The sequence below is a fragment of the Salmo salar genome, chromosome 03 (assembly GCF_965601325.2).
Source record: "Salmo salar chromosome 03, fSalSal1, whole genome shotgun sequence".
NCBI classification, from domain to species: domain Eukaryota; kingdom Metazoa; phylum Chordata; class Actinopteri; order Salmoniformes; family Salmonidae; genus Salmo; species Salmo salar.
This window is the reverse complement of record NC_138293.1, coordinates 7901771-7926450: the sequence shown is the minus strand read 5'-3', so window position 1 is coordinate 7926450 and position 24680 is coordinate 7901771. Positions and strand designations below refer to the sequence as shown.

The window sequence follows — 24680 nt, the reverse complement described above, 5'->3', positions numbered from 1 at the left end:
ACTGTATGTGGGGTAAAGATGACAGAGGCAGAGAATATTACCGTTAACAGGGAATTTATTCTTCCTTCGCACGGTAATTTGGGGGAAAAGGGGCTGGACGGAACCAAAGCAAAGAAAGTAAAAGTTAAAGAGGCCCCTTCTCCTTCCTTACCTATCCACTACTTATTCTTAACGCCACCTGGCCCGCTAACCAAAATACAGGGGGTGGTCAGCCCAGGTCTTACCTAGTGTGCATAGAGTACATACTACGGGTATATGTATGCCCGCAGGCCTCTTGCCTAAGCACTCCTAAGGTGCCTTCCCCTCCCCCCTGGGAACTGTGGTGGCTAATTTCTGCATTACCAAATGAGGAGAGTTACAAACTTTACACACACACACACACGTCAGTTATACTTAAAACTACATCTTTAATAATTAAGATGCTTTTGCAAAAGCTTTTGACCTTCAATGAACCATTGAAAAGTGATTACACAAAAGTACAAAGATCTTTTATACCCAAGACCCACCCCTCTCAACGTACATGACGAACAACAGATCTTAGGAACAGTTCAAAGGTTAAGTTTTGTATGAAAGATATCTATAAAACATAGCAGAGAGCAACTGCTGTATCAACAGTGTTCATTGTATAGACCAGTGTCTGGTCCTCCTACCCCAAACTGGAACTGTCTCTTCCTGGTACAGTATAGAACAGAACCATTAGCTCATCCAATGGCATAAATCAATTGACAACTCTAGATACTCCCATCTCAAGTAAACCCCCTCTTGACTCCACTCCTGGACAAGCTCACTGAGGGGAGTGACTTGCGCACAGACATTGTGGAGACAATTGGTTCCGCATTAATCACACCATCCCTTCACATGGTTTAACAGATACATTCACATATGAAGACAATGTTCCATTTTGTCCTCCCTGTCTGATATTCTGCATAGCAACAGAGATATGTCAAAGACAAGTCTGACCTCTCCCCTCTCTGGGCCCCAAGTGACTGAGCCCCAGCTAAGGGAAAAGTACAACTGTCAACACCAGAGTCCAAAGGGCACGCCATCCTAATGACAAGTATCTCACATAAGCATATTATACAAATAAAACATCTTAATTATCTATGTTACCCAACTAATTCTGATTCATCCGCCACAGAACAAAAACAGAATAATTACTAACGTAAAATGAGCAATTTCAATAATCAACAGTCCTTTTGACATTAACATACTTTACAACAAATTATACAGAGCCACAACAAAACACAGGACATACAAAGAAGCGATCTCTCCTAACAAAGGAACACTGGCTTTTCAAGCTGAAGAAGGAGTTTGTAATTGAAAACAGCTGTTTCCCCTGGTGAGAGGGAGGGTTCAGAGCTCCAATTGTCAAGGGGCCGACAAATCAGCTGCTTAGAATCCAGAAAGCCATTTCCTGAAATACACACATACAAACACATACAAACCCAAAACAACACAGAAACTGGGGAACGTAACACATTTTTTAAATAACAAAAAATCATCATGAAACTAATCAAAAATGTTTGATTAGGCTATTGCGTTTAGCCACACAACTATCTTTATATTTTTATTTAAACCTTATTTTACCAGGTACATTGACTGAGAACACATTCTCATTTACAGCAACGACCTGGGGAACAGTTACAGGGGGGATGAATGAGCCAATTGTAAACTGGGGATGATTAGGTGACCGTGATGATATGGAGGGCCAGATTTGGGAATTTAGCCAGGACACTGGGGTTAACACACCTACTCTTACTATAAGTGCCATGGGCTCTTTAGTGACCACAGAGAGTCAGGACACCCGTTTAACATCTCATCCCGAAAGACAGAACCCTACACAGGGCAATCATTGCCCTGGGGCATTGGGATATATATATATTTTTTTAGACCAGAGGAATGGGTGGCTCCTACTTACCCTCCAACACCACCAATGGGTTTTAGTCTATTTGAGGCGGATGTAAAACAGGCTACATTTCTAGTACTGGGAAGTTACCATAGTTCATGTGTTACCATGGTTTCAGTCACCATTTTCGTTTTGAGTCATGTAGCTAGCTAATGGAGCCCATTATCATGTTGTTGTAGAAGATCTGTCATGATCATATTGTAGAAGATCTGTGTCGCAATGACAGAAAGACAAACACAAATCTTAGATATTTTATTTTAAGATAACTTTTGGGCACGCGTTGTAACATTTGTATCTGGCTAAATCTTTCGGGGGGGGGGGGGGGGGAAATACAAGTCAATAGGCTACCTATGAAGCTACGAGGACAGAGAGTGTAGAAGAGAAAACGAACTCGTATTGTTACAGGTAGAGAGGTATGAATTGATATACTGTAGCTAACGTGTGCTGAAAATGATTAACGGAGAGAAAGAGGGATATCTGATCATGTCCAAATATTAACGACGTCTGGAATCCAACAGTTTCACTTGAATGATCAAAACGGCAAGAGTCAGACAAACGGCAACCCTCAACATGTCCAACCGGTACATGTCAACAGCTCGTAGACACGGTTTAGCTGAGGTGCATCTCTCGACGCCAGGTAGGTTAGCCTATCTTTTTTTAAATATATAATGAAATCATTATTTTCACCCGACTTATGCCCGTCATAACTGAAATGTTGCTCTTTCATTTTTTTTCTAGGAGCTGTATCTGGCCAAATAAACCAGGTGAGTGACAAAACAGGCTCATCACACCGCTTTTTCAATAAAGCAAATTAAAGGCAGTGTAAGCGTGTGACGTTAATCTTATACAATTAAATCTTAATTATGATTAGCATTTTCTAAGTGTGCTAACAATTAGGGTGCAAAATTAGGGTGCAAATTGGTAGCCAAAATGTTGCCAGTAATAAAAATAAAAAAGGTATGGAATGCTCCACAAACAATTAAATGGATCTCACAAATGTTTAGATCCAAAGACCAATAAAGGTCTATTGACTGAAACGTTGGTGTGCCATCTAAGTTTGTGGAGCATCCAACATCAGTGTGATGGACTTTCCATTTTATTTATACATTTGTTCTCTCTCTGTGCACCTGTAAACATAAGAGCTGTTTGTAGCCTATGTATACTTTCCATTGACCTACTGGTAAAGGCTACCAAAAGAAAAACGAATTATGGCATACTTTCTGTGTAATTACAATTTGACTATGTCATTATACCTACCATATAGGTTAATGAAGTGCTACTAAAGTCTGATTATAGCTTTCCATAACCTATATAGGTACATTGCCTTGAGAAACAGCTAAATGGGGAAAAAAGATCACATGGTTTAATTAATTAGAGAAAAACTAATTGGAGACCTTAATTAAAACTTGTATAATACATCAGTCTTTACTTAACATGTTTTTTCTATCGTCCAAACTTATCTAATGCTAATCTCATATTTAAAGTAGGGCTTTATAACATAATAAGAATGAATAGTTATTATTTCTCAGATCTTGCTCCTGAATTCAAATGGACAAAGTCTACCAAATGTCAGCTTTAAGAAAAGAATGAATGAACCGTTTATTGCCCACAGGACTTCTATATCTCTCATCTGATTCGTCAACTTGAAGACTTGGACATGTCAAGTGGCGTCAGAGCACAGAAGGTGATAACTGTAAAAGTACTTACTATAGTTTAGAGCATTTAGATGTACAGCGTGTATGAGCAAGTCTAATCCATTTTACGGTTCTGGAAGTTTCCAGACAAGGAATGGTTACCGGTTGTGTATGACCATTTTCAACAAATTCCTTTGCCTTTAGCATACTGTTTTTAATGCCTTTAATACATATTACTTTAAAATGCATTTAATACAGTCATCTTTTTAATTTCTTAGATATTTCCATCAACACTCAATTCAAGTATCTACCTGACCACCTGCCGTAGCCCATCAGAGTCTGTGTAAGTAGATAAATATTTTAAAATGCCTGCTTACTACCCTAACTTGGTGACAGCTGGGCTATTCACAGGCTGAATGAGATCTTCAGTGTGGGAATATTACCCTCTGTATACCAGTCACCTGTATAGAGGACAATGGGATATTAAACAATGGGCCAGCCATTACCTTGATGGAGGGAAAATCAATCAGAAATGTATGCCAGCCCGTCTGACAGCATTTGGTGTCATGTTTGTTCTGCCGTCGCCAAAATGCCGAACTTTAAATTGACTAGCTTTTCATTGGAATCCATTAAAAAAAAATGTTGTGTATCCAAACTCAAATATTAGGTTACTTCACCCCCATTTCTTGATTATCAAAAAGGAATATTCCACTGAAAATATAACCAAACATGATTTACCATTTACCTTGGCTGTAGTCAATTCACTAGGACAGTTTTTAGGTATCTGTTTTGCTTAGATAAGCTACTTAAAACACTACATTTGGTTGTCAGTATTACCAAAGGTGTAAATTAAAACACCTTTCAGGTTTATGGACTTCGAAATTAAAATACATGTTTTATGTAATTATTTATTAAGATCGCCATACTACTTAGCTCTATGCTATTTTTATGCCCTCTATCTTTAGCCAGAGCCAACCACAGAGAGCCCAGTTCAGGATGATCCACAGACGACCAACGATCAACATCCATCATCTCAACAGCAGGCTACGGCACCCGAGTTTCACCAAACATAACCAAGGGGAGGGCCGGGACACAAGCTCCAGTGAGTCTCTGAAAATCACACCTGTCCAGGCGGCTTACACTGTCAATTCGAGGGACAGGAGAAAGGGCAATGCAGAGAGGAGGGTAAAGACATTCTACTGTTGGGGCCCAATGAATGACAGAACAGGGCTTTGGTCAGGAACCAGCACTGATGGCTCAAAGCGAAACGGTAGCAGCACACCGGCGGACATCCACTCTGATGCCAGCGATCTATCCGACCAAGAGAAAGGGGGTGCCCAGGCCCACGAGTGGGTCACGCCCGAAGTGGAGCTCCGGTTGAGGCCTGAACCTTTCGACTTAGACCTGGACTCTGACTTGCACTTCTCGGAGTCGTCGGAGGCCCAGTCGCCATTTGCAGAGGTGCTCCCTGCATCTCTGAAAGTGTTGGATCTGACCCGGAGTCTGCCCAGCACGGCCGATTGGGAAAGTCGCCAGAGCCTGCACATGCGAGAGCCTTCATTGGTTGCCATCGTAAGCAGACTATCTGAGATGGAGGATCTGCAGGCGGCCACAGTACAGCGAGAGCTGACCAAAACGGGCCGGTGTCGGCCGGCTACGGCCGTCAGCTTGACCAGGAGCACTTCTCGCTTGAGGAAAGCAGATTCAGTTGTGTCCAGTGTAACGGAACTGAGCCTGTCTCGCGACTCACGCACTAGGCCGACTTGTGCTCCTTACAAACAGAATTGCATCAGGGTGGGCGCAAGGCCACATACAGTCTTTAAGAGGCCCTGTTCCAGCTCAGCCAAACTAAACAGAACAGAGACCCTTGTCCAGGTCCAGTCTTGGGGTGAGGGATCGACACCAAAACCTACAGGTTGCACCAAAATCAGAAAAGCCAAAGCGAGCAAGAAAGGCACATTGACCTCCTACAGAGTGTCACCACCAAGCTCTGCAAAAAATAAAACTAAAGCCAGGGACTTGAGAAAGGCTTAACAATTTGGAGACAGGGATTACACAGACTGTGCATTTAGAAAGCCTTTTCCTTTGACAGGGTGTTTCCTGATCACTGCACAATGTTCTCGAAGTAGAACATGACAGCTGAGTGAACTAGTGTACCAGTCAATGAATGTACAAAATATCTCGTCAGACCTTACCTGAACCCTTTGGTGTCATAACGATATAACATGTCAAAGTCAGGCAATGTTATCTATGTAGGTACTGGAAGCTAGTTGACTAGTGGGAATTAGAATGCCTAAATAACACTTTTTTGTTCAGGGTCCAAATTATACAAACTCTTAGGTGTGTCAAAATCTTGACTATTTTGAGTGTGTCCACACTGATGTTTAAGTTCATATTCTAGCACCCCTTAAATTCAAACCATGGTTGAGCCATGTTTATTTTAAGTCAGTTGTCATTAAGCAGACAGGCTAAGTCATGATTGTTTTGTGACAGCTTGTCATTAAGGCAACACGATTATGTAGACTATGACAGCATCCAAGTAAACTTTTATCAAAGAAACTCAAAATCTTCTGGTAGTCTGTGCCTGTTTTTATTATATTAATACACAAAGGAAAATGAACACAAGGTGTTACGTTCTCAATAAAGGACAGAATATGCACATTGATGTTATATCATAACGAAACAGTAGTGTACAGTCATTTGGGTTGGATTACATTGAAAAAAGTGAAGGATGTAGACAAATGTCTTACATACATTTAAAATAAAAATTAATAAAAAAAAAATATATATATATATTTCTGTTTTAACATTTTCTATCTGAGAAATATCCACTGGGCTCATTCATTGAACATCTCTCTGGTCTCGAGTCTTACATGGGCACCAAAGCAGAAAGAGGAGACTGAGGGAACCAAGGCAGTGAAGAGAAGTTCTGACTTACCCTGAAAAACAAAAACACAAAATTGCAATGTTACCAGTGATAACATGAATCTGGCCATATTTATCAATAACAAGAAAAAGTATTACCTTATTGTTGGTCACTTTGGCATAGATTTAGGCACATTATAACAAAAGTTCAATCGAACTAATACAATTTATCATGATTGCCATATACTTTCTCAGAATCCATAAGGAAAAACATTGAGTTCATGAACAAATCTCAAAAGTCTAATGGGTCCAAAATCTCACCCAACGTGTCTAACACTGACTCATTATTGTAACAACGTGTCTAACACAGACTCATTACGGTAACAATGACTCATTACGGTAACAACGTGTCTAACACTGACTCATTACGGTAACAACGACTCATTATGGTAACAACGTGTAATAGTAACTCATTACGGTAACAACGTGTCCAACACAGACTCATTACGGTAACAACGTGTCCAACACAGACTCATTACGGTAACAACGTGTCTAACACTGACTCATTACGGTAACAACGTGTAATAGTGACTCATTACGGTAACAACGTGTAATAGTGACTCATTACGGTAACAACGTGTAATAGTGACTCATTACGGTAACAACGTGTCTAATACTGACTCATTACGGTAACAACGTGTAATACTGACTCATTACGGTAACAACGTGTCTAATACTGACTCATTCAATAACAACGTGTAATACTGACTCATTACGGTAACAACGTGTAATACTGACTCATTACGGTAACAACGTGTCTAATACTGACTCATTACGGTAACGTGTCTAACACTGACTCATTATGGTAACAACGTGTAATAGTGACTCATTATGGTAACAACGTGTAATAGTGACTCATTACGGTAACAACGTGTCTAACAGTGACTCATTACGGTAACAACGTGTAATAGTGACTCATTACGGTAACAACGTGTAATAGTGACTCATTACGGTAACAACGTGTCTAATACTGACTCATTACGGTAACAACGTGTAATACTGACTCATTACGGTAACAACGTGTCTAATACTGACTCATTCAATAACAACGTGTAATACTGACTCATTACGGTAACAACGTGTAATACTGACTCATTACGGTAACAACGTGTCTAATACTGACTCATTACGGTAACGTGTCTAACACTGACTCATTATGGTAACAACGTGTAATAGTGACTCATTATGGTAACAACGTGTAATAGTGACTCATTACGGTAACAACGTGTCTAACAGTGACTCATTACGGTAACAACGTGTCTAACAGTGACTCATTACGGTAACAACATGTCTAACAGTGACTCATTACGGTAACAACGTGTCTAACAGTGACTCATTACGGTAACAACGTGTCTAACTGACTCATTATGGTAATAACGTGTCTAACTGACTCATTATGGTAACAACGTGTCTAATACTGACTCATTATGGTAACAACGTGTAATAGTGACTCATTATGGTAACAATGTGTCTAATACTGACTCATTATGGTAACAACGTGTCTAATACTGACTCATTATGGTAACAACGTGTCTAATACTGACTCATTATGGTAACAACGTGTCTAATACTGACTCATTATGGTAACAACGTGTCTAATACTGACTCATTATGGTAACAACGTGTCTAATACTGACTCATTATGGTAACAACGTGTCTAATACTGACTCATTATGGTAACAACGTGTCTAATACTGACTCATTATGGTAACAACGTGTCTAATACTGACTCATTATGGTAACAACGTGTCTAATACTGACTCATTATGGTAACAACGTGTCTAATACTGACTCATTATGGTAACAACGTGTCTAATACTGACTCATTATAATAACTGAAGTAGTTACTGATAGTATATTTGAAAATGTCAGGTCATGACATGTCTACTAATAATTGACATCATCATACATGCCCCGTCTTCCTGCTTACAGACATCAACGATGGAATAAAAATCTGCCAGGACTGCCACATTTGCCTCTTCCTAATTTGCACCCTCCCTTGAGCTTTGCCCACAAAGGGAAAAGCCACAAGTGTCAGTCTCAGAAGATTTGAATGCTGCTGTTGATTTCTGTATGCAGGAATTTCCCCTGCTTTGTATGATGATGTCATATTGATGAGTCCACCTTTGCAAATACAGTAACTCTCCAGAACAGAAACCTTTGTCCAGAGGAGGTTCCTTGCGAGACTCTTCTCTAAAAGGGCAGCACCTAGAACATATAGAGAACAAATGAACAAGTATCTTGGTTCAACTTTGACAGTTACAAGTCAAGCTACCGGATGCCTGGTGGTTCAACTTTGACAGTTACAAGTCAAGCTACCGGATGCCTGGTGGTTCAACTTTGACAGTTACAAGTCAAGCTACCGGATGCCTGGTGGGTCAACTTTGACAGTTACAAGTCAAGCTACCGGATGCCTGGTGGGTCAACTTTGACAGTTACAAGTCAAGCTACCGGATGCCTGGTGGTTCAACTTTGACAGTTACAAGTCAAGCTACCGGATGCCTGGTGGTTCAACTTTGACAGTTACAAGTCAAGCTACCGGATGCCTGGTGGTTCAACTTTGACAGTTACAAGTCAAGCTACCGGATGCCTGGTGGTTCAACTTTGACAGTTACAAGTCAAGCTACCGGATGCCTGGTGGGTCAACTTTGACAGTTACAAGTCAAGCTACCGGATGCCTGGTGGGTCAACTTTGACAGTTACAAGTCAAGCTACCTGATGCCTGGTGGTTCAACTTTGACAGTTACAAGTCAAGCTACCTGACGCCTGGTGGTTCAACTTTGACAGTTACAAGTCAAGCTACCTGACACCTCGTGGCAATCTGGAACCAGTTTAGAGCCATATGCGTAACCAAAACACACTCAGGTACATGTGCAGCTTGGAATGACACTTTGTTAACCAGAAAGTGTCTGTCATGTGTAGACGAATACAAGGATCAAGCCTTAACATCTTGTGAGAGGAAATATTTGGAACCACAACTTTTTAATGGTTGAGTGTGGGTGATAAATGCCTTCCCGGAAAACAGTAGGCAAAATTAATTCCCCATATTGTATTTTACATCACCCCCAGTGTTGTTGGCTTTTAGTATGTAATAAAAAGCTGGAGCATCCCCAGAGAACATTTGTGTAGAGGTGGTGACTAAGGGTGAATTAACTGGAAGCTATACAACTAAATAGAGTCGCTGGGAGTTATATATGAGTTTGCGACTATTTATTTCTATAGCTTACGGCTTTTAGTATCTACACATGCCATCAGAAATGACCTTGATAAGTGGCCTTGTGGAGGTCTTGTCTCTCTGAAAGTGGAGCCCGGGCTGGAGAAGGAAGTGCTGGACTGTCTCGCTCTCAGCCACCACAGGAAACATCATTGTGGGGAAAAACAGCACAAACATCAGCGTCAGTGAAACAGCACACAAAATGATGTCTTCTGCTCCTTTGGTTTGAACTAAATCTAGCATGTAAGGGCCAAATCCTAACTTTCGATCTGTACGCGTCAAGTTTTGGCGCACAGATCTCAAGTTTGGATTCCAGCCTAAAAGTTGCTGAACACCAAAGTATTCTTAGTTTAAGTTTGGTGGATTAGCTTTAAAAAGAACGCATTTCAGTTCATTGTTGACACTTTAAGGGGCCTGAACATTGGCATTTGTATGTAGGGAAGACATTTTATGGAAAAGGCATACATACTGCATTAGCTACTCATTTAGGCTGTTTTATTTCTGCTTTGGTCCTATAAGAACATATATAACACCAAATAAAGTAGAGGCAATTACCGCTCATAACAAGCAGACTCAAAGCTCAGTGCAGGAATATCCCTGTATCAAAAGACAACATGGTCATACAAAACATGAATACCAATGACAGATAGCATAGGGAAACAAAACACTTACATAGCCTTTTTTTTTTTTTTTGAGAACACACCGAGAAACAATTTCAACACATGCTTTTGTGTACATAGCAAGACTGCTATCCTCACAGTTTCTAACATCTTAACACCGTAAAGGGAGCGCAGGGGAAAAAAAAAAAAGGTATTCATTACACAGTAGAGCAAATAAAACGTAGCTGTTGCATTAAGAGAAGTACACTGAAGGTGACAGCTTGTTGGATAAAGCCCCCCCCCACCGATACAATTTTCTCTCTACAAATTTGGATGCGTGACTGATTTTTGATTTTTTTAAATCCAATATTTGCCATAGTGATTTGTTTTATGCTTAAGAAATATATAGTTGTCTTATAGAAACCATGTTTCAAGACATGTAAGAGATACCCTGGAGGAAGGTAAACCATGTCTACAGGGACATCTGGCTAAAACCATGTGTAATACAAAATAAACATATATGAGGTAATGACCAGTTGAAGTTGATGAGTTTAGTTTTTTTTCTAGGGGAGGGGGGGATAGCTTACCTTCAATGTACTGAAAGTGGTATACAACCTGCTTTAAACATGAGGGGCCATCCCTGCAGGTGTGCTCAAGTAGAACCCAAGGCCCCCTCAACCGTTTGGGTTTTCGGCACTGACAGACCTACAGGCAGCAGCAGAACGGGCATGCGGACCAGGGCCTGCACAGACACCAGGATGTGGGGACAGGGTGGGTGGGGGAGCGCTCTGGGCTTTCAAAACCTGGGGGAGACGCGGATATAGACATATATTTATGCTGGCCCTGCACCACATCACAGGTAACTGTAAGTCAATGGAGCTGCCAAGGTTGCAGGAGTTTAGTCTACTCACTGTACAAACATCCCATTGAAAAGGGTAAGGGCATTGGGTTACTCTCCCTGCTTGTCACAGCCTTGGCAACTCATGAATGACCGTTAACTCAAAAACCCCCAACAACCAGAATTAACATTTGACTAACCCAATCAGAATTAACATTTGACTAACCCAATCAGAATTAACATTTGACTAACCATTCCCAACAAATCAGAACTAACATTTTACTTAACCCAATCAGAATGTTTAAAAAAAATTAAAAATTACAGCAAAAAATATCATCCACCTTCAGTCACCTGCAAGGGGCCAATCAAAAAACGGAAGATCTGATTGGATGAAAGTCCAACTCTAGTGGCTTACTGTCCATGAGATAGTTCTGTCTCATTATAAGCCCTCTATCTGACTTACAGGTAGGCTGAGACTGAACATATGCTGTGCAGCAGGCATTCTGCTTGGAGCCCTACTACGGTTATTTAATACAATCCAGAAGACCGATGAAAAACGGGAGAGTGTGTGGTTCAAACGGGGGAAGAAAGATAATACTACTTCCTCTCCATCAGCAGTGCCAGATGGGATGTGGGTCCAACCACAGTCAAACTAAGGACTCAGTACTGGTTGCGGCAATCAATGCGTGACTGTGAGTGGATACAGTACAAAGTGGTCAGAAGATCTTCTCCTGGATGTAGGGGTGCTGCAGGGCCTGGTTGATGCTGATCCTCTTGGCCGGGTCCAGCATAAGGGTCTGGTCCAGCAGGTCCTTGAGCTGGGTCACCTTCTTGCGTTGGTCCTCGGGCAGACGCTGGCAGCCTACCATGTCAGCCAGCAGCTCCTTGGTGGGGTTGATGGTGCTCATCACTGTCACCTTCTCCTGTGAATGGGTGGGACAGAAGAAAAACAAGTGGGGGAGGGGGAAGAGCGAGGGAGGGAGGGCAGGAGGGAGAGAGCGATAAAGAGATGGGATGAGAAGCGGAACAGATAAGTGGTGTGGAGTTGTGTGGGGCGGGGCAAGAGATCAGAGTCGAAAAAGACCCAGGGAGGAAAACAAAACAGTTTTAAAAGAAGGAGAGAGAAAAGGAGAGAGGAAAACAAAACAGTTTTAAAAGAAGAAGAGAGAAATGAGTGAACAAAACAAAGATGGTAGAGAGAAAATTAGCAGAGATACGGAAGGGGGGTTGGAATAGGAGGAAAAGGAGAATGAAGAGGGGGAGAGAAAGAGGGAGAAAAAGAGTGGGAGAAAGAGGGGGGGAGAGATGTGGAAAAGGAGTAAGAGGACAGAAGGCAAGAGCAATGACACCATAGAGATGAGATGGAGATAAATCGATACATGACATCATTTGAGGTTCGTTTGACTTTTTTGCAGATCACAAGGTTTTAGAGTCATCCTCAGGAAAGTAGGGTCCTTAAAAATATAGACACATGACTTAGCTTACTATCTATCCTTCATTAACATTCCCACTGAGACAATATGAGAGAAAACAACAACCTCCTACCCTTTCAGTAACTCTGTCTACTTCGGTGTACAGGAAGTTGAGGTTCTGGTCAAAGTGCTGGTCCTTGAACACGCCTTTCCTGATCATCTGTGCAGGATAGAAAGATACTAGTTGGGGGTCAATTCCATTTCAAATTATTCCATTCAGGAAATAACCGGAAACTCAGATTTTAGATTCCTCCGATTTTTTTGAATTGGAATTTCAATAACACTTCCGAATAAATAGTTTTTCTGCTGTAAAATATCCATTAGTAGGGTGAAGGGAGAGTTTATGGATGGACCCTACACTACAGTTAAATATCCATTAGTAGGGTGAAGGGAGAGTTTATGGATGGACCCTACACTACAGTTAAATATCCATTAGTAGGGTGAAGGGAGAGTTTATGGATGGACCCTACACTACAGTTAAATATCCATTAGTAGGGTGAAGGGAGAGTTTATGGATGGACCCTACACTACAGTTAAATATCCATTAGTAGGGTGAAGGGAGAGTTTATGGATGGACCCTACACTACAGTTAAATATCCATTAGTAGGGTGAAGGGAGAGTTTATGGATGGACCCTACACTACAGTTAAATATCCATTAGTAGGGTGAAGGGAGAGTTTATGGATGGACCCTACACTACAGTTAAATATCCATTAGTAGGGTGAAGGGAGAGTTTATGGATGGACCCTACACTACAGTTAAATATCCATTAGTAGGGTGAAGGGAGAGTTTATGGATGGACCCTACACTACAGTTAAATATCCATTAGTAGGGTGAAGGGAGAGTTTATGGATGGACCCTACACTACAGTTAAATATCCATTAGTAGGGTGAAGGGAGAGTTTATGGATGGACCCTACACTACAGTTAAATATCCATTAGTAGGGTGAAGGGAGAGTTTATGGATGGACCCTACACTACAGTTAAATATCCATTAGTAGGGTGAAGGGAGAGTTTATGGATGGACCCTACACTACAGTTAAATATCCATTAGTAGGGTGAAGGGAGAGTTTATGGATGGACCCTACACTACAGTTAAATATCCATTAGTAGGGTGAAGGGAGAGTTTATGGATGGACCCTACACTACAGTTAAATATCCATTAGTAGGGTGAAGGGAGAGTTTATGGATGGACCCTACACTACAGTTAAATATCCATTAGTAGGGTGAAGGGAGAGTTTATGGATGGACCCTACACTACAGTTAAATATCCATTAGTAGGGTGAAGGGAGAGTTTATGGATGGACCCTACACTACAGTTAAATATCCATTAGTAGGGTGAAGGGAGAGTTTATGGATGGACCCTACACTACAGTTAAATATCCATTAGTAGGGTGAAGGGAGAGTTTATGGATGGACCCTACACTACAGTTAAATATCCATTAGTAGGGTGAAGGGAGAGTTTATGGATGGACCCTACACTACAGTTAAATATCCATTAGTAGGGTGAAGGGAGAGTTTATGGATGGACCCTACACTACAGTTAAATATCCATTAGTAGGGTGAAGGGAGAGTTTATGGATGGACCCTACACTACAGTTAAATATCCATTAGTAGGGTGAAGGGAGAGTTTATGGATGGACCCTACACTACAGTTAAATATCCATTAGTAGGGTGAAGGGAGAGTTTATGGATGGACCCTACACTACAGTTAAATATCCATTAGTAGGGTGAAGGGAGAGTTTATGGATGGACCCTACACTACAGTTAAATATCCATTAGTAGGGTGAAGGGAGAGTTTATGGATGGACCCTACACTACAGTTAAATATCCATTAGTAGGGTGAAGGGAGAGTTTATGGATGGACCCTACAGTTAAATATCCATTAGTAGGGTGAAGGGAGAGTTTCTGTGGTTGGTGGATTTTGGTCTGACCTTGTTGGGCATCTTGCCCTTGAGGTCCATGGCGAGCTTAATCATGTGGTTGTTGGTTTTCCCTGGGAAAAGGATCTTGCCCGTGTACAGCTCATACAGAGTGCAGCCAACGGACCACATGTCGATGCCGTAGTCGTAAGGCTTCCCGATGACTGCAAGGACAGATACAGGCTTTAGGGGACTTGGGACAAAACTATGGAAAATTAGTATGTTTGATGAGCATTGTGTTCATAAGGGTACACCATTTCAAAAATATTCTAAATGTTTTATAAACGGGGGAAAAAAGTTTTTCCCTTCCGTTTGGTGCGTACGAAACACGACAGTTGAATATTTTCCCTACAAGTTAAGACCTACAGCAGTGTTCAACAACTGGTCGTGGAGAGCTGCTGAATTCCACTAATTTAACCAATCAAGGACTTGATGAGCAGGTGATTAGTTGAATATAGCTAGGCTGGAGGAAAAAACCTGAACCCAGTAGCTCTCAAGGTCAAGGGTCGTGACAGGATAAAAAAAAAAAGAACAGAGGAAAAGAACACAAAAGAGAAGAGTAGGAAAAGACAAGAAAAGAGGAGTCTCACTAATCTCCGGCGCCCTGTAGAACCGGCTAACCAGGTAGGGAGTGATGTCATTCTCTGCCACGTGCGACGCTGAACCAAAGTCGCAGAGCTTGAGGATGGTTTTCGACTCGTTCACCTGTTGAAAACAAACCAATAAAAAAAATAAAAAAATATGCCACATGACCTATATAAAACTCCAGCCAACAGTTTTAAAAAGGTCAAAGGTGACATCAAAGCCCCGTCAGACAGCACATTATTCACACTGGGTGGGTTCAATTAGCCCCGTCAAACAGCACATTGTTCACACTGGGTGGGTTCAATTAGACAACCGTGGTCCATTGGGCTATGGCCCGTCATGTGACCGGGAGAAACTGGTAGGAGTAGAGTGCCCTGATCAGTGGGTTAGAGGTGACTGTGTCTCTCTGGGGACTATGGTGGGTTAGAGGACTGTCTCTCTGGGGACTATGGTGGGTTAGAGGACTGTCTCTCTGGGGACTATGGTGGGTTAGAGGTGACTGTGTCTCTCTGGGGACTATGGTGGGTTAGAGGACTGTCTCTCTCTGGGGACTATGGTGGGTTAGAGGACTGTCTCTCTGGGGACTATGGTGGGTTAGAGGACTGTCTCTCTGGGGACTATGGTGGGTTAGAGGTGACTGTGTCTCTCTGGGGACTATGGTGGGTTAGAGGACTGTCTCTCTGGGGACTATGGTGGGTTAGAGGACTGTCTCTCTGGGGACTATGGTGGGTTAGAGGACTGTCTCTCTGGGGACTATGGTGGGTTAGAGGACTGTCTCTCTGGGGACTATGGTGGGTTAGAGGACTATGGTGGGTTAGAGGACTGTCTCTCTGGGGACTATGGTGGGTTAGAGGACTGTCTCTCTGGGGACTATGGTGGGTTAGAGGATTATGGTGGGTTAGAGGACTGTCTCTCTGGGGACTATGGTGGGTTAGAGGACTGTCTCTCTCTGGGGACTATGGTGGGTTAGAGGACTGTCTCTCTCTGGGGACTATGGTGGGTTAGAGGACTGTCTCTCTCTGGGGACTATGGTGGGTTAGAGGTGACTGTGTCTCTCTGGGGACTATGGTGGGTTAGAGGACTGTCTCTCTGGGGACTATGGTGGGTTAGAGGACTGTCTCTCTCTGGGGACTATGGTGGGTTAGAGGACTGTCTCTCTGGGGACTATGGTGGGTTAGAGGACTGTCTCTCTGGGGACTATGGTGGGTTAGAGGACTATGGTGGGTTAGAGGACTGTCTCTCTGGGGACTATGGTGGGTTAGAGGTGACGCACCAGGATATTGTCAGGTTTGATGTCGGCGTGAAGGATGTTGCAGCGTTTGAGCAGCTTCAGGGCCAGAAAGAGCTGCTGGCTGTAGGAGCGCACTGCCTTGATGTGGAGGCCCACGTCTTTGCCATACTTCTTCAGCACCTCGCGCAGGTTCATACTGAGGAGGAGAGAGAGTAGACACCACATACAATATAGGGGTGAGTCACAAAATGGCACCCTATTCACTAAATAGTGCCGACATTGCTCGTCCAAATATGTATATATATTCTTAATTCCATTCTTTTAGATGTGTGTATTGTTGTGAAATTGTTAGATATTACTGCACTGTTGGAGCTAGAAACACAAGCATTTTGTAACCACAGAAGAAGAGGAAGTAGTGCACTACTTGTAACCACAGAAGAAGAAGACGTAGTGCACTACTTGTAACCACAGAAGAAGAAGTAGTGCACTATGTAGGGAATATGGAGCCATTTCAGACAGTTTGGTAACCCGTCTGCGCTAAAACCAATTGAGATCCTGGTTAGAATGAAAACAATATCTACTCAGCGCTAAAACATGGGACAGAGTTGGGCTGGAAATTGCCAGGGACCTCACGATACGTTTGTATTTTACATTACTCCATTGTCTGAATTAAAAAAATTACAAATAGAAAAGTATTGAGCCTTTTTACCTAATTTTACCCAAGACAACGCGCTGTGGGATGTTGGTACTCAGCCACGCGCTAATGTGTCTCTCTCTCTCTCCTCACTGAAAGAATGACAAATGGATGAACGGGAGATAATTGTGCACCTTACTTCACACAATTGATTTTAAATGAGGCCCGACTGAACGATGAGGGTGAAGAGGTTGATTTAATTTAGAACAACATTAGTGTAATGATGAGTGTGTGTTATGACTATTTATCAGCGTTGGCACTCAAGTTAATAATTTGAACGCGCACCTTGAGGCTTGATACCGTTCTCTTTTATGTAAAAAAATAAATAAAAAGCTGTTACAAGACTGTTTTATTTACTATAACTCTATTACTAATCAAATTAATTGTAAGGAAACGAAAACATGCTGTTTGTTACAGTGGGCCTTTAGAATAATGCTAAACATATCCTTGCCTCTAAGTTGATGAGCAGGAAACCAACGATGCCAGTCAGACGGCACAGCTGGCCCATCGAAACGACACCTCAACGATACCGAAACTAATTTCACACATAACCGTTATCCTATAGACAACATTCATTTGACAATAATCTGATGAGTGACAATATTAGGCCTATCAGCTGTCAAATTGTACATGAAGAAATGGACGAATCTTGTAATTTACAAATGCATGGAATGGAGAATCACAAATCCTCCTTCAGAGTCACATGCAGGATAAACATTTTTGATTTCTATACAGTATCAGAAAGAGCCTATTCTGCAGTTTCTATGACACATACATCTGTCAAATAACTCATCATTCAAGAGGTGCGACTCTATTTCCAAATGTCACATTTTCCAAGAATATATGTGCATTCAGCACATGACCACCCACGCAGCAGCATTGCTCTGGCTAACTAAGCAAAAACAAATAAACATTATAAACTTAAAAATATGCTATTTATTTAGGCAATTCATCCTTTACAATTGTTCATGCACTGGTGCCTTTTGTTTAGGAATATATAGCAAATAATTTCACCTGTGCACCTGGCTGGTTATATTATCTTTTTTTGTTTTATACTTTGTCAAAAGAAGCTTTAACTGGACTTTATTAATTACTATAACTCTACTACTAATTTAATCTACAAATAAAGTTGATACAATTAAAAACATTAGTGTAATCCATTTTAAGGGAAACTAAACTAGGCTATAGGCCTACATTTTTTTCCTAGGACAAAACATATCCTTGACTATCTAAACAAATAACTATTGTTGTTATTTTTGTTTGAAATTGATATAGTTCCACAAATATTTCTTCATGCAACTAATCCTTTACAATAGTTGATGAACTATTTATCAAGCGTTGGTGCTTATGTTTCAGCACCTTGTGGGTTGATATGCATCTGATGCTAAACGAGATGACCGGCAACATTCTCTAGCGGGTACCTGTAGGCTGAAAGGCTAGGCAGTTCTAGTGTTTAAAAAGAACAAGCTACAGGATGAGAAATACTGGGAGGTATTTTGCAGGTACAGCCGACTAGCGCTAGCTAACGTTAACTGCCTAGCAAAAATAATTTAATTTAATTTAAAAATTAAAAATAGATACTTGGGAGTCACAGTATTGATATAAAATGGGAAAAAAATAATATCACCATTCCATATCGATTTCCCCCATCCCTAAGACAGAGAGCAGCAGACTTCCTCAGACTTCAAACAGCCTCTTTGCATCAATAAGACCACCTCTTTTCAGACTCCATCTCCAGCAAAATGATCAATTGAAACCACATTCTTTAACACAGGGAGAGCAAACCTACGCGCAAGGGGCCCACCTAGGGGTGTTACGGTGACCGTATTACCGCCACACCGTCAGTAATTACCTTGTTTAGTCAAGGTAATTAGGCTTCTCCAAGCTCTGATGCCACTGCTGGTCATTAGTAGCCTACCAAACTTGCTAACTGCCTGGTACTCAGCACTCTACTGTCCCTCTAATCACTCTGACATCAATGCAAATGTAATCGAAACTCTAATTAAACACTTAAGAGCCCATGAGCTTATGTTGCGGAACATCGCTATAGGCTATGCAATTGTGCAAGAAAACAGAGTGATGGCCTCTACTAAAAAGAGGAGGATCATGCAGCATTAAAAATCAAAACATATAGCCCGACGTTTGTAGAACAACTAAATGTATGGTTAATTTAGAGTTAATGTATAAGAATACCTATTTCTTTGTTAACCGCTCAACACAACTCAGCACTCCCTCAAACCATTTGGAGAAAATATCCTTTATTTTATTCAATTTTATTCTTAATTACTATTAAAAAAAATAATGCTGAAATTCTAAGCAAATCTTGTCTGCTAAATGAACTAGTGTAGCCCACAGCCATTTGGCATAGCCACATCAGGACAACACAGAGTAGACCACATGTTCTTCAAATCATGCTTCTTTAAACCGGTCTAAAATAAATAATGGCTTTATTGTGAAGGTGTAGGCTATATTAAATGAATTTATTAGACTTTTTAAAATGTAGATGTTCAAAAGGTCTGCATCAATGGCTTGAAGCCAGGAGATGCTAAATGTGTTCATTAATTAAGCCAATTACCGTGAAACCGACAGTTACTTGCTTGACAATCACCGGCTGACAACATTTCGTGACCGTAACAGCCCTAGGCCCACCCTGCCTATACAATGAGAAGAGAAACACTGTTCTCAATCTAAGGGTGCCAGTAACCTGGAGGGTGTACCTGAGAGGCTCGAAAACCAGGCAGAGGTGCTGCTTGTGGTAGAAGTGTCGGAAGAGGCGCAGGCAGTGGAACTTGTCGTCAGGGTCGGCATCGTTGAGTTTCTTCAGGAACTCCAGCTCCTTGAGCCCAGTCTTCTGCCTTTTTGGGACAGAGAGACCACTTCGATGAGTCTAAAGTCATGGACACACTGGTGTGCCAGTAGGACAGGTCCCCCTGGAGAGCTATTGGGTGGACAGGCTTTTGGTTCCAGCCCTGTTATGACACACTTGACTCAGATAATCAAGTACAGGTTAGTGGAATCCGGCGTGTTCGAGCAGGGCTAAAACAAAAAGCCTGTACACCCAATATCTACCCACAATAGTAACTGACGTAGATATGTAACTAGGAATACAGTGACAGATAATACAGTAACAGCAGTGTATGTGATGAGTCAAAAAAAAAGAAAAGGGTCAACGCAGATAGTTAAATAGTTAACCAAACCGGACTAACTATTAACCATTAACTATTAACCAGTCTTATGGCTTGGGGGTAGAGAAGCTGTTCAGGGTACAGTTGGTTCCAGACTTGGTGCATCGGTACTACTTGCCGTGCGGTAGCAGAGAGAATAGTCTAGGACATGGGTGGCTGGAGTCTGACCATTTTTAGGGCCTTCCCCTGGTATTGGAGGTCCTTGATGGCAGGGAGCGCTGTACTGGGCTGTACACACTACCCTCTGTAGCGCCTTGTGGTCGCTACAACTGCCAAGCAGTTGCCATACCAAGCGGTGATGCAGCCAGTCAAGATGCTCTGAATGGCGCAGCTGTAGAACCTTTTGAGGATCTGAGGGCCAAAAGCCAAATCTTCTCATCCTCCTGAGGGGGAAGAGGCGTTGTCATGCCCTCTTCACAACTGTTGGCGTATGTGGACCATGATACAGTGAGGGTAGAAAGTATTTGATCCCCTGCTGATTTTGTACATATGCCCATTGACAAAGAAATGATCAGTCTATAATTTAAATGGTAGGTTTATTTGAACAGTGAGAAACAGAATACCAAAAAAAAATCTAGAAAAACGCATGTTAAAAATTGTATAAAATGATGAGCATTTTAATGAGGGAAATAAGTATTTGACCCCTCTGCAAAACATGACTTAGTACTTGGTGGCAAAACCCTTGTTGGCAATCACAGAGGTCAGACGTTTCTTGTAGTTGGCCACCAGGTTTGCACACATCTCCGGCCGGATTTTGTCCCACTCCTCTTTGCAGATCTTCTCCAAGTCATTAAGGTTTCGAGGCTGACGTTTGGCAACTCAAACCTTCAGCTCCCTCCACAGATTTTCTATGGGATTAAGGTCTGGAGACTGGCTAGGCCACTCCAGGACCTTAATGTGCTTCTTCTTGAGCCACTCCTTTGTTGCCTTGGCCGTGTGTTTTGGGTCATTGTCATGCTGGAATACCCATCCACGACCCATTTTCAATGCCCTGGCTGAGGGAAGGAGGTTCTCACCCAAGATTTGACGGTACATGGCCCCGTCCATCATCCCTTTGATGCGGTGAAGTTGTCCTGTACCCTTAGATGAAAAACACCCCCAAAGCATAATGTTTCCACCTCCATGTTTGAGGGTGGGGATGGTTTTCTTGGGGTCATAGGCAGCATTCCTCCTTCTCCAAACATGGCGAGTTGAGTTGATGCCAAAGAGCTCCATTTTGGTCTCATCTGACCACAACACTTTCACCCAGTTGTCCTCTGAATCATTCAGATGTTCATTGGCAAACTTCAGACGGGCATGTATATGTGCTTTCTTGAGCAGGGGGACCTTGCGGGCGCTGCAGGATTTCAGTCCACGGTGTAGTGTGTTACCAATTGTTTTCTTGGTGACTATGGTCCCAGCTGCCTTGAGATCATTAACAAGATCCTCCCGTGTAGTTCTGGGCTGATTCCTCACCGTTCTCATGATCATTGCAACTCCTCGAGGTGAGATCTTGCATGGAGCCCCAGGCCGAGGGATATTGACAGTTCTTTGTGTTTCTTCCATTTGCGAATAATCGCACCAACTGTTGTCACCTTCTCACCAAGCTGCTTGGCGATGGTCTTGTTGCCCATTCCAACCTTGTGTAGGTCTACAATCTTGTCCCTGACATCCTTGGAGAGCTCTTTGGTCTCGGCCATGGTGGAGAGTTTGGAATCTGATTGATTGCTTCTGTGGACAGGTGTCTTTTATACAGGTAACAAACAGAGATTAGGAGCACTCCCTTTAAGAGTGTGCTCCTAATCTCAGCTCGTTACCTGTATAAAAGACACCTGGGAGCCAGAAATCTTTCTGATTGAGAGGGGGGTCAAATACTTATTTTCCTCATTAAAATGCAAATCAATTTATAACATTTTTGACATGCGTTTTTCTGGACTTTTTTGTTGTTATTCTGTCTCTCACTGTTCAAATAAACCTACCATTAAAATTATAGACTGATCATTTCTTTGTCAGTGGGCAAACGTACAAAATCAGCAGGGGATCAAATACTTTTTTCCCCCTCACTGTAGATCCTTCGTGATGTGGACACAGAGTAACTTGAAGCTCTCGACCCGCTCCACTACAGCCACGTTGATGTAAATGGGAGCGTGCTCCATTTCCTGTAGTCCACGATCAGCTCCTTTGTCTTGCTGGCATTGAGGGAGAGGTTGTTGTCCAGGCACCACACTGCCAGGTCTCTGACCTCCTCCCTATAGGCCAGCTCATCCTCTGATCAGGCCCACCATTATCGTGTCGTCGGCAAACTTAGTGCTGGAGTTTTGCGTGGCCATGCAATCGTGGGTGAACAGGGAGTACAGGAGGGGACTAAGCATGCACCCCTGAGGGGCCCCCGTGGTGGATGTGTTGTTGCCTACCCTCACCACTTCTTCTAATGTATTTTTCGGAATGTGTCAGACCCCAGGAAGATAGCTGTCGCCATTGGCTTCAGCTAATTGGGATCCTAAAAAAATAATCAACCTAGGGGCAGCCCGTCAGGAAGTCCAGAATCCAGTTGCAGAGGGAGGTGTTTTAATCTAAGGGTCCTTAGCTTAGTGATGAGCTTGGTGTTGAACGCTGAGCTGTAGTCAATCTCTCCAGTTTCAAAAAATGTTCTGCCTACTGAACCGGGTGCAAGACTAGCTATTGGTAAACGACACTCACATGAGCTCGTTGTTCCGAATGATCTTAATAGCAACCTCCTGGCTGGCGCGGGCCACGTCACGGGCTCGGATGACGTTGCTGAACACGCCCTGCCCCGTGTAGCCGTACACACTATACCGCTTGTCCAGTTTCTCCCCGATATTGAGTCCTGTCAAATAGCAAAAAGACATTGAATGTATTAGCTAATTGGTTATGAATAAGTAGGGATTGACCTTAAGCGTTTGCCCTGTTGCAAGTAAACAAAAAACTACAAAGAATTCCAGTAGGCCTAAAACAGATCTTTATGGTTCATTCCCAATGTTTAAGTGAAAGGACTGACAATTTATGGGATTCATGGCAGCCGGGCAAGTGAGCTTGCTCTATGGTTGCACCATTAGGAAGAAAATAAATAAAAAATGTAATAAAAACACAATTCCTAACACACTTTATTTTTTGCTACACTGGAAGAGTAACTTTTGGTCTGTGCGAGCAGAACGCTAGCCACAATATCCTTTTGCTCTCAGGCATGAGCTGCGTGTCGAAATCTTGAAAATAGAACCAGAACTGAATATTATGCTCAAACAGAGCCGGCATGGTTATGCTCAGGACTTGTTGAAATTAACTGGAGCGTCTCACGCTAAGCAAAAGTTACGCGTCCGATGTAGCAGGTGAGTAAAACAGATTTTCTGATTCCTCCTTGTTTGATTTAGCGACCAACAAGAAATGGCAATTTTGCATGTAAACAACCATCTTCACATTTTCGGGCAAATCAAAGTTTATTGGTCACGTCATGTGCAGATGTTATAGCAGCTGCAGCGAAATGCTTGTTCCTCTAGCTCTAAAAGTAATATCTAGCAGTAAAAATGTAAAAAAAAATACACAGACATTAAGAAATATCAGAACACGCAATGTCAGAGACCGGAATATAAATAAACATCCAACATAAAATATAAAAACGCAACATGTAAAGGGTTAGTTCCATGTTTAATGAGCTGAAATAAAAGATCCCAGAAATATTCCATCCACACAAAAATCTTATTTGGGTGGAGCGCTGAGGAGTATTTCTGTCCGTAATAAAGCCCTCTTGTAAGGGTAGTCTCATTCTGATTGGCAGAGTCTGGCCCCTCAGTGGGTGCCCTCCAAGGCCCACCCATGGCTACACCCCTGCCCAGTCATGTGAAATCCATAGATTAGGGCCTAAGGAATTCATCTCAATTGACTGATTTCCTTATACGAAATGTAACTCAGTAAAGTCTTTGAAATTGTTGCATGTTGCGTTTTATATGTATTGTTCAGTAGTGATTAAATGAATGAATAAGCAAACATATAAATGAACAGAATAAGGAAGGAGCTTTAATGCCAAATGGACTTACGGTAGTATCCCTCTGCGTCTGTCCAGTTGTCTCGGAGGTTGGGGTTCTCCTTAAAGTCCTTCCCGATACCTGCTGCTCGAAACCTTGCACTCTGCAGTGGCCACAAATCACTTAAGTGTTAGTATGACGGGAGACCAAAATGGTTTTTCCAATGTTAGTTTTTTTTTTTCCTTTCAAGAAATCAGTTATCATTATTCTGATGGGAATCTGTGCTTGATTGAGCTTGCCTAGTGCAATGGAACCAAAGGAACAGTCCCAAATGTGCAAATGCTGTCCATCTGGCACCCCATGCAGGCTCATTTAAACGCTCAAAGTAGTTTAAAGAAAAAACAAATACTATTTGAACCAAGGTCTGACTGTCAGGCTACAATACAAAACCACAGCTGAGGTGGTATTCTGACTTGAGATTGACGCGGTAAACCTTTGGTCCCGCACTGACATCAACA

General features: G+C 42.2%; 2 protein-coding genes across 14 annotated transcripts in view; one reads left to right on the top strand and one right to left on the bottom strand.

Annotated features, from left to right (window-relative positions):
• Window positions 1–1870: 1870 nt before the first annotated feature.
• LOC106597339 (uncharacterized) lies at window positions 1871–5634 on the top strand. Its single transcript, XM_082973234.1, has 5 exons — window positions 1871–2543; window positions 2645–2670; window positions 3519–3590; window positions 3819–3883; window positions 4506–5634. The coding sequence occupies exons 1-5, from the start codon at window positions 2435–2437 to the stop codon at window positions 5572–5574; spliced, it is 1341 nt and encodes a 446-aa protein (XP_082829360.1). The 5' UTR covers window positions 1871–2434; the 3' UTR covers window positions 5575–5634.
• A 480-nt stretch (window positions 5635–6114) lies between these two features.
• Window positions 6115–24680, bottom strand: part of prpf4ba (pre-mRNA processing factor 4Ba) — a 30642-nt gene continuing 12076 nt past the window's right edge. The window contains exons 8-17 of one of the 13 annotated variants that reach the window (XR_006769046.2): window positions 24235–24325; window positions 22883–23030; window positions 19736–19873; window positions 16367–16520; window positions 15099–15213; window positions 14521–14672; window positions 12662–12748; window positions 9693–12039; window positions 8590–8673; window positions 6115–6479 (exon numbers count right to left, since the gene is read on the bottom strand). Coding sequence is in view for 1 of the 13 variants with exons in the window: in XM_014188527.3 (XP_014044002.1) it covers window positions 11833–12039; window positions 12662–12748; window positions 14521–14672; window positions 15099–15213; window positions 16367–16520; window positions 19736–19873; window positions 22883–23030; window positions 24235–24325 (1092 nt within the window). In the remaining 12 variants the exon portion in view is untranslated. Of the gene's footprint in view, window positions 12040–12661; window positions 12749–14520; window positions 14673–15098; window positions 15214–16366; window positions 16521–19735; window positions 19874–22882; window positions 23031–24234; window positions 24326–24680 lie in introns of all 13 variants that reach the window. The other 12 variants (XR_014391824.1, XR_006769047.2, XR_014391825.1 and 9 more) reach the window with 12 other exon arrangements.